The sequence below is a fragment of the Salvelinus sp. IW2-2015 genome, linkage group LG22, assembly GCF_002910315.2.
Source record: "Salvelinus sp. IW2-2015 linkage group LG22, ASM291031v2, whole genome shotgun sequence".
Taxonomy (NCBI): Eukaryota; Metazoa; Chordata; class Actinopteri; order Salmoniformes; family Salmonidae; genus Salvelinus; species Salvelinus sp. IW2-2015.
The window spans coordinates 167,784-177,960 of record NC_036862.1 but is presented as its reverse complement, the minus strand read 5'-3'; the positions used below and the strand labels follow the sequence as shown (position 1 = coordinate 177,960).

At 44.4% G+C, this 10,177-nt stretch overlaps 1 protein-coding gene across 5 annotated transcripts in view; it reads left to right on the top strand.

The window, feature by feature from the left end:
• Positions 1 to 10,177, top strand: part of ece2b (endothelin converting enzyme 2b) — a 65,790-nt gene that overhangs the window by 15,161 nt on the left and 40,452 nt on the right. For 4 of the 5 annotated variants that reach the window (XR_002879798.2, XM_024014260.2, XM_024014262.2 and 1 more), the window contains one exon: positions 7,971 to 8,054. Coding sequence is in view for 4 of the 5 variants with exons in the window: in XM_024014260.2 (XP_023870028.1) it covers positions 7,971 to 8,054 (84 nt within the window). In the remaining variant the exon portion in view is untranslated. Of the gene's footprint in view, positions 1 to 2,686; positions 2,772 to 7,970; positions 8,055 to 10,177 lie in introns of those variants that run through there. The other variant, XM_024014263.2, reaches the window with a different exon arrangement.

Sequence of the window (10,177 nt, the reverse complement as noted above, 5' to 3'; positions counted from 1 at the left end):
CAAAAAAAAAAAAAAAACACTACATACAGATCTATAAAAAAAACAGACTAGCATCCCTTTTTTCTACAGTGAATGGCGCTACACGCATGTACACACACACACACACACACACACACACACACACACACACACACACACACACACACACACACACACACACACACACACACACACACACACAGATTTGTTCTGGCTCTCTCTCTTTCTTTATGACAACACCCACATCCTCAAAATAGTACATCTGAATCAAGAACTGGTTCCTTATAGAGTACTTTTACGAAAATGCCCTGAGCACATCTACACACACCATTGCACGCAAAGTACTCTCTGTATGACCTTTCTAATAGGTTACAAAACCTTCCTTCATCCGCCACATCACCCATTGACCATGGTTCCTCTCTCATCTCTTCTTCCTCTTCTCTTCTCTCCTTCCCTCCCTCACAACTCATCCCCTCCTATCCAATCCATAGCGATCCTCACAAAACAGACTATCGTCCTAGGCTGTACATACATACAGAGTATGGAAAGACCTTCCATTACAACGTTATAGAGAGACAATTCTTAGCGGCTAGGCGTAGAAATAAAAAATTCTTCAAAAATACGTTACGCCAACGTAAACGTAAAATTGTCTCTGGCCAGATCGTAGAATATGTAACATTTAAGATTAGGATAGAGGAAAACAATCCAAAGTTTCCAAAAACTGTCAAAATAGTTGTCTGTGAGAAAAATAATATCTATTCAGCAAGCGAAATTTCGTGAGAAAAAGTAAACTTCAGATATGTTGCTATATATAATATATAGTTTTAAACGTTTGTTTCCTGCTTGCATTACGCTCCATTTAAAGGTGTATCACCAGATTCTTTTTCAAATTGCTCGTCGGGCTGTGACATTGGCTATAGAATAGTTTTCAGCTTTTATGTTGGAAAAATTAGCGAGATGTTTCAAACAGGTCAGTGTCTTCCGAATTTTCTGTGCGCGGAGAGAGGGGCTCTCCATTTTCTTTTTCTCTCTTATTGAATAGGTTATGCTCGTTGAATATTATGCGTATGTTGTTTTGTTTTAAAGAAACTGAGTTTGATTATAAAAAACATTTGGATGGTTTCTACGACCATTCGGATACTTTTGGGATTTGTCGAACTGGACACAGGCTTTTGTTTCCGCAAAACATCTGCGCAAACGCAAATGGCGGTGTTTTGTTGTGATAAAGTTCAAATTTATCGAACCAAAATAACATCTCTGTTTGTGTAACTGGGTCTCGTGGAGTGGAACACCAGAAGACTATCAAAGGTAGGCCGATTATTGGATTGCTTTCTTACTGTTCGTGATCCATTGCTAGCCAAGATATATAACGCTAAACCTGTTTAGCATAGAAAGCTACACTCACAAAGCTGGTGGATTTCTTTTCGCTGTAAAATTATTTTCAAAATCTGAACGATAGGTGGATTAAACAAACAAGCTAAGGCTGTGTTTTGGGTAGTTTTACTGTGTGAATTGGGCATTGATTATAATAATATTTTTAGTTAATATTTTTGAATCTGCATACGTTTGGGAAATTTCCGGTTTCCTTTCAGGACCGGAACGAAGCTGTGTTGTTCCTGAACATAACGTGGCACACCAAATTGGCGTTTTTTTTTGTTTATAAAAGTAATTATTTAATACGAACAAAAATAGATGTATTGTGTAACTGGGGGAGCTCTCGTGAGTGCAAACATACGGAGATTATAAAGGTAAGCCGTTCATTTTATTGCGTTTTCTGCACTTTCGTGACCATGCCTATTTGGGGCTAGCGTTTCTAGCATTGATTGATACACTACAAAGCTTGGATTTGCTTCGCTGATAAAGCATATTTCAAACTCTGACAGATAGGTGGATTTACAACAAGACCTAGGCTGTGCGTTTTTGGTATATTTCACTTGTGATTGGGTATGATTATAAATAGTTTCTAGTGATATTTTGGCCGCCCTGCAATTCGAGCGGTTGTTAGAGAAAATGATCGCTAGGGATCGTAGCGCAGAGAGGTTATCAGCACGTGGTATGTTCCTAAAAAACAATGTGGAGGATTGGGCTCCTGAAAACCAAGTGAGGAAATGGGACTTTGTGGCCATCCACAAAGCTCAGTGCCACACCATCCCATTTATCCCATCAGGTCAATCAATAGCCAATAGCAGATGGCTTTAATGGGTTGCCATTGTTTTCTCCTCTGTATTGTGGCCATTGCCTTGGTGCACACACATGCACACCATTATCAATAGGCCATCATCGTCACGATAGATACTTGGTTGGTTTCCCTAGTAGCCTGAGCCGTTATCCTCATCCATCAGTTTACAACAAGAACACTACCCCAGTCTTATCTATAACCCAGTCTCTGTATCTTATCTACAGCACACACACACTCTCTCTGTGTCACACACACACACATGCACGTACTTGCACGCACGCATACATGCTCGCACGCACACACACAGACAGACACACACACACCACCAATTACGCACCGCTAATACACTCTGTATTGCGGTTCCCCCTTTGTTAGTCATGTATTGGTTCCCTCCAGCCACCCACAACACCAGCATCATACACTGAATCTCCTCCCTCCCGTACAGCCTTCTGCTTTATGACTAACTTCTCTTCCCATCCCGTTCATTATTAACCTGGTGAGAAGGCTCTGCTGGGAGGCAGGCGGTGGGAAGGAGATCAAGGGAGGAACATCATCAGGTGGGGACCAGAGTGAGAATAGCTACAGACAGCAAGTGTGTGTGTGACTGCTTCTGGTGAGGAACTGTTGTTGTTTTATGTCTCTTTTAACTAGTGTGCTCCCCTTAGTTTGTCTTGTCTTGTTACACACGGGTTTGGGATTTGTTGGTTTTTTGTTACGATTATTTAGAAGTGATGGGGCTCGCTGGTGACATCCAGAACAATGCAGAGGAAGATGCTAGTTGCATGTGTGTGTGTGTGTGAGAGAGAGAGAGAGAGAGAGAGAGATGTCTGAAGGTTTTCCTGTTGGTTGGTCGCCATGTGACAGTACAATATGATTACAGTGCGAAGCTAACAGACATAAATGATCAAATACCCAGGAAAAGCTCTTCTCGGAAAAAGAGAAACGTCTCCTAAAAAAATGACACAAGTGAGAGAAAGAGAAAGAAAAAAGGGGATATGGGACATAATGTGTCAGGTGAATCAGTGTAATATCCCAGCGTGCAAAATCGGTTGCAATTACATTTTTTTATGATGTCATCTGTTGGATTGGATACTAGTTGTATATGGACGTTTTGTTAACATCCTTTTCTGGTTGTAATCTGGTTATCTGACCTGATAACAAYCAAAATATAATGTCTTTCACATGAGTTCTTGATCTCTTAATGAAACAGACGTCCTAAGCTGGTTGTTAGAGATACCTAATTGGCTGTTATATAAACAGCAAAAAAAGAAACGTCTCTTTTTCAGGACCCTGTCTTTCAAAGATAATTCGTAAAAATCCAAATAACTTCACAGATCTTCATTTTAAAGGGTTTAAACACTGTTTCCCATGCTTGTTCAATTAATCATAAACAATTAATGAACATGCACCTGTGGAACAGTCGTTAAGACACTAACAGCTTACAGGCGGTAGGCAATTAAGGTCACAGTTATGAACACTTAGGACACTAAAGAGGCCTTTCCACTGACTCTGAAAAACACTAAAAAAAGATGCCCAGGGTCCCTGCTCATCTGCGTGAACGTGCCTTAGGCATGCTGCAAGGAGGCATGAGGACTGCAGATGTGGCCAGGGCAATAAATAGCAATGTCCGTACTGTGAGACGCCTAAGACAGCGCTACAGGGAGACAGGACGGACAGCTGATCRTCCTCRCAGTGGCAGACCACGTGTAACAACACCTGCACAGGATCGGTACATCCGAACATCACACCTGCGGGACAGGTACAGGATGGCAACAACAACTGCTCGAGTTACACCAGGAACGCACAATCCCTCCATCAGTGCTCAGACTGTCCGCAATAGGCTGAGAGAGGCTGGACTGAGGGCTTGTAGTCCTGTTGTAAGGCAGGTCCTCACCAGACATCACCGGCAACAACGTTGCCTATGGGCACAAACCCACCATCGCTGGACCAGACAGTACTGGCAAAAAGTGTTCTTCACTGACGAATCGCGGTTTTGTCTCACTAGGGGTGATGGTCGGATTCGCGTTTATCATCGAAGGAATGAGCATTACACTGAGGCCTGTAGTCTGGAGCGGGATCGATTTGGAGGTGGAGGGTCCGTCATGGTCTGGGGTGGTGTGTCACAGCATCATCGGACTGAGCTTGTTGTCATTACAGGCAATCTCAACGCTGTGCGTTACAGGGAAGACATCCTCCTCCCTCATGTGGTACCCTTCCTGCAGGCTCATCCTGACATGACCCTCCAGCATGACAATGCCACCAGCCATACTGCTCGTTCTGTGCATGATTTCCTGCAAGACAGGAATGTCAGTGTTCTGCCATGGCCAGCGAAGAGCCCGGATCTCAGTCCGATTGAGCACATCTGGGACCTGTTGGATCGGAGGGTGAGGGCTAGGGCCATTCCCCTCAGAAATGTCCTGGAACTTGCAGGTGCCTTGGTGGAAGAGGGGGGTAACATCTCACAGCAAGATCTGGCAAATCTGGTGCAGTCCATGAGGAGGAGTTGCACTGCAGTGCTTAATGCAGCTGGTGGCCACACCAGATACTGACTTTTGATTTTGATTTTGACCCCCCCTTTGTTTGAGTTTGAGTTTATTTTATTTTTACAGGGACAGTGCACATTAATCAACGTTTCAGTAAAAGTGCCGGTTTTAGCCAGCCGGCTAATTTTCAACCGCAGTCCCTGGGCAGGTTATTAAAAACAATTACAATATAGACAATCATTGAGCAGTGAGCACACGCAGAGCAACATAGGACAAGCAAGACATAGCATACAGACAGAGCAACATTGGACAAGCAAGACGTAGCATACAGACAGAGCAACATAGAACAAAAAGCAGCAAGACAAAATTTATAAAAGCAACAAAGTGTTTCCACACCTCACAAGCTACAGACAACAGACAACATGGAAAGCGGCAATACACAGCTAGGGATTATGTTCACAAATCTGATTGACCTTTAGCCATGTCTTCGTGCATTTTGTGAAAGTGTGATATGTGGTGCAGTGTGTCTGATGGCAGTGTATTCCAGACATGGGAAGCTCTCACAGAGAAAGCGGATTTACTAAAGGTGCTTTTCCTTAAGGGAACTATACAGTCACCTCTCATGGCAGACCTTGTGGATCTGCTGCCATATGTTTGGGTTTTCTGTTTAACAAAAATACTGAGTGGAGGGGGAGCCAGGCCATTTAGGATCTTGAATACAAGACATGCGTCAGTGTATTGCACAAGATTTTCCCAACTCAGGAGCTCATGCTTTCTGAGGATGTAACAGTGATGATGGCTATTGGGCTTCCTGTCAAGCACTTTGAGAGCCTGTTTGTAGACAGACTGAATAGGTGTTCAGTGACATATTATGCCATTTCTGTTAGTCACATGTCTGTGGAACTTGTTCAGTTTATGTTTCAGTTGTTGAATCTTGTTATGTTCATACAAATATAGTTTGCTGAAAATAAATGCAGTTGACAGTGAGAGGACGTTTCTTTTTTTGCGGAGTTTAGTTTATTTTCAACCGGAAAACCAGTTTCCAACCAGAAAGTGTTGTCATACATTTTTCCAGCTGGAATGATTCTTACAGGGTGTTTCCAAACTGCCTTTTGAAGAAACACTTTGTGCTTATGTCAGTTGTGCCCTTTCTGAACCTTGTTGATGAGTAATGTTCTCATGGAGACAATGGCTCATTACGACTCTCCCCACTTTAGGATCCAAAGGAACAGGTCAGAGATGGAACCTAACATTTACCTTTAGAGAGAATGTTGTTTAGATGAGTTGGGAAGTTTATTGTTTGGAACGTCATCCCTGAGCTCGTCTTCCACACATGTCCTTCCAGCATGGGGGCATTTCTTAGACAGTGTCATACAGAGTGTTACGCGGAGTGGAACAGGGAAACCCAAGAGCAGACTCAGATGAGGAGACTGGGATGAAGTAACCAAGGTATTTATTGAAACACAGGGGGAAGATGGAGTGCAGGCCAGGGGAATCTCGGGCGGGTTGCAGGAAACCAGGTGCGGAGGCTGAGGTTGGAGCGAGAGGGGTTGGGACAGGGTAAGCAGGTCCGAAGGGGAATCCAAGGGAGCAGTGGAGTGGGGAATCCAGAGCAGAGTAGCAGGATGAGGAGAAGTGGGACTGGAGACAGGGACCAGAGTCAGAGCGGGCAGAACTGTAGCGGAAAACCGTGTCAGGCAAGGAAAACAGGCACAACAGGTTAACAGGATCTAAATAGTAACAAACGTCTAAAAACGTAGACTGACTGAGCAGCGATTACGATCTGGCAGTGTGGAAGTGGCAGGACTGAGTATTTGTAGAGGTCTTGATTATGGAACAGGTTGCAGCTGGTGGAGATCTGCTCTGACTCCAGCACACCTGTCTCCACCCACACGATCACACACACAGAGAGAGAGGGAGAGGGAGAGAGCACTGGGGGAGTGGCGGCAGGTCAAGGAGACACAGGATGAGCAGTAGAGGGTGTGGCAGGGGCAGATGTAACACAGAGACTGTTATGGAGTTATCTGTGTGATGAGGAGAGTGCTTTTAACTGGCTGAGGTATATGGACACCTGCTCGTCGAACATCTCATTCCAAAATCATGGGCATTAATATGGCGTTGGTCCCCCCTTTGCTGCTGTAACAGCCTCCACTCTTCTGGGAAGGCTTTAAACTAGATGTTGGAACATTGCTGCGGGGACTTGCTTCTATTCAGCCACAAGAGCATTAGTGATGTCGGGCACTGATGTTGGGCGATTAGGCCTTGCTCGGAGTCGGCGTTCCAATTCATCCCAAAGGTGTTCGCTGGGATTGAGGTCAGGGCTCTGTGCAGGCCAGTCAAGTTCTTCCGCACCAATCTCGACAAACCATTTCTGTATGGACGTCGCTTTGTGCATGGGGGCATTGTCATACTGAAAYAGGAAAGGGCTTTCCCTAAACTGCTGTCACAATGTTGGAAGCACAGATTCATCTAGAATGTCCTTGTATGCTGTAGTACTAAGATTTCCGTTCACTAAGGGGCTAAGCACGAACCATGAAAAACAGCCCCAGACCAGTATTCCTCCTCCACTAAACTTTAAAGTTGGCACTATGCATTCGGGCAGGTAGTATTCGCCCGACAGACTGTCAGATGGGGCAGCGTGATTCATCACTCAAAAGAAGAACGCTCCAGAGTCCAATAATCTTTGTTATCTTCAACCTAGCCATGAATGAGGAAGTTATTTATATTTGCCTGTGTAAATCAATTGTTATCCATTGTTAAATAAACACTATGTGGGTGGGTGGGTGCGTCTGTCAGTGCTTGTGTATGTGGTATGTTATAACCTGAGAAGGTTAATTAAACACAGGGATTTGGATCTATCCCCGGGCGCTCCTGTATTTAGTCTGCTGCTCTGTTCTGAGTGGGAGTTGTCTGGCTCAGTTCACGGCTACTCATAAGATGCCCATGCTACAAAGAACAGAAATGACTATCATCGTTTCACCAAGCACATCAAGATCAGACCGTACACACACACATACGCCTGTGTTCTGTGCTCCATCACCAAACATACACACACCTTAGTGTGGGAAGAGAGGGTAATGCCGTGTGACGGGATGGCAGAGATGAGAAACCGCAGGGGGGTGTCTCTCCCTTTTCCTTTCTCCTCCCTTTCTCCCTCTCTCTCATGGGTGGCTTGGTGGTTTTCTCTAATACATTCCTTCCTTCCAGAGACGGTACGGATGTGAAGTCCTGTCACTTCTCTGCACTGCTTACTCTCTATTTCATCTGGTGAAAGCGCAACTTATTTTTTTTTACTGGTGATAACTCTCCTTTCTTCCTTCCCCATGCAGATGTCCAGCTACAAGCGTGCAACATTTGAGGAGGAAGCGGCAGACAACCCAGCTGATGGGAGCATGTCTCCGGACAGTGTGGAGGTCAGTCTGACCTCAGTGGTTGATGTGAGGGGAGGGGGGCCAGAGGTCAATGGAAATGGAGGAGGCTCCACACAGTGTCAGTCTGTTATTAGGGTGAAGTTGACCTTGACGTGGATCCTGGGTCCATTTTCCCCACTAGTGGTTAAGGTACCTAGGGGGTACTTCACCCCAGAGCATTATTACACAGAATCTGGGTTTATTAAGCTGCCGTTAGCTTAGCCCAACGATCAGAAACAGAAAGTATGATGTTATTTTATTTAGCAGACAATGGATTTGTCATGCCTTTCTCTCGCGTTCTCTTGCATTTGGTCGAAGCATTGCAAAGTTATCTGAGGATAGGCTGTCTTTTAAATGTCATCATAAACTGTCAGAACTAAATGTAATCATATACACGCCCAGTGACACATAGATGTACAGTACGGATTTTAGAGAGAACACTATTCTATATGTCTGAAGACAAGTGTGTAGAAGGTTCAGCCGAATATCCCTGCTGATTAACAGTAGTAGTACATTACCTTTAGACATGTAATGTCTGCAGAGCCTGTGGAGCAGTGGTAACGCTCCTGGCTAGTCACAGGAATTGACATTAAGGGTTGCCCTATTGTCTGGAGCAATTGAACCGAGCAGTTGCGCAAGTTTTCTGCCCAAGGTTTTCACATTGGGCAGATAATAAAAAAAGTGAAAACCAAACAGCAAAGAATTCCAATAGCCTAAAACTATTCCTCCCCATTCTTTAAGATAGACAATTTATGGCATTTATGGCAGTTGGGCAAGATGCGCCTGCTCCGAGAATTGTTTTACTGATAACAACCAAAATACAAATAATTCCAGAACTGTTCTGTCTAATTCCTATGTGTAGGGGAATACACTGAGTGTACAAAACATCAAGAACACCTGCTCTTTCCACGACATAGACTGACAAGGTGAATCAAATCAAATTGTATTTGTCACATGCGCCGAATACAACAGGTGTAGTAGACCTTACAGTGAAATGCTTCCTTACAAGCCCTTAACCAACAACGCAGTTTTAAGAAAAATAACTGTTAGGTAAAAAATTGATTAGTAAGACATAAAAATAACAAATAATTAAAGAGCAGCAGTAAAATAACTGTAGCGAGGCTATATACAGGGGGTACCGGTACAGAGTCAATGTGCGGGGGCACAGGTTAGTCGAGGTAATTGAGGTAATATGTACATGTAGGTAGAGTTAAAGTGACTATGCGTAGATAATAACCAGAGAGTAGCAGCAACGTAAAATAATAGTCTGGGTAGATATTTGATTAGCTGTTCAGGAGTCTTATGGCTTGGGGTAGAAGCTGTTAAGAAGCCTTTCCGGTACCGATTGCCGTGCGGTTGCAGAGAGAACAGTCTATGACTAGGGTGGCTGGAGTCTTTGACCATTTGTAGGGCCTGGCATAGAGGTCCTTGATGGCAGGAAGCTTGGCCCCAGTGATGTACTGGGCGGTATGCACTACCCTCTGTAGTGCCTTGCGGTCAGAGGCCAAGCAGTTGTGCCATACCAGGTGGTGATGCAACCAGTCAGGATGCTCTCGATGGGGCAGCTGTAGAACATTTTGAGGATCTGAGGACCCATGCCAAATCTTTTTAGTCTCCTGAGGGGAAATAGGCTTTTCCGTGCCCTCTTCACGACTGTCTTGGTGTGTTTGGACCATGATAGTTTGTTGGTGATGTGGACACCAATTACTTGAAGGTCTCAACCTGCTCCACTACAGCCCCGTCGATGAGAATGGGGGCGTGCTTGGTCTTCCTTTTCCTGTAGTCCACAATCATCTCCTTTGTCTTGATCAAGTTGAGGGAGAGGTTGTTATCAAATCAAATGTATTTATATAGCCCTTCTTACATCAGCTGATATCTCAAAGTGCTGTACAGAAACCCAGCTTAAAACCCCAAACAGCAAGCAATGCAGGTGTAGAAGCACGGTGGCTAGGAAAAACTCCCTAGAAAGGCCAAAACCTAGGAAGAAACCTAGAGAGGAACCAGGCTATGAGGGGTGGCCAGTCCTCTTCTGGCTGTGCCGGGTGGAGATTATAACAGAACATGGACAAGATGTTCAAATGTTCATAAATGACCAGCATGGTCAAATAATAATAATCACAGTAGTT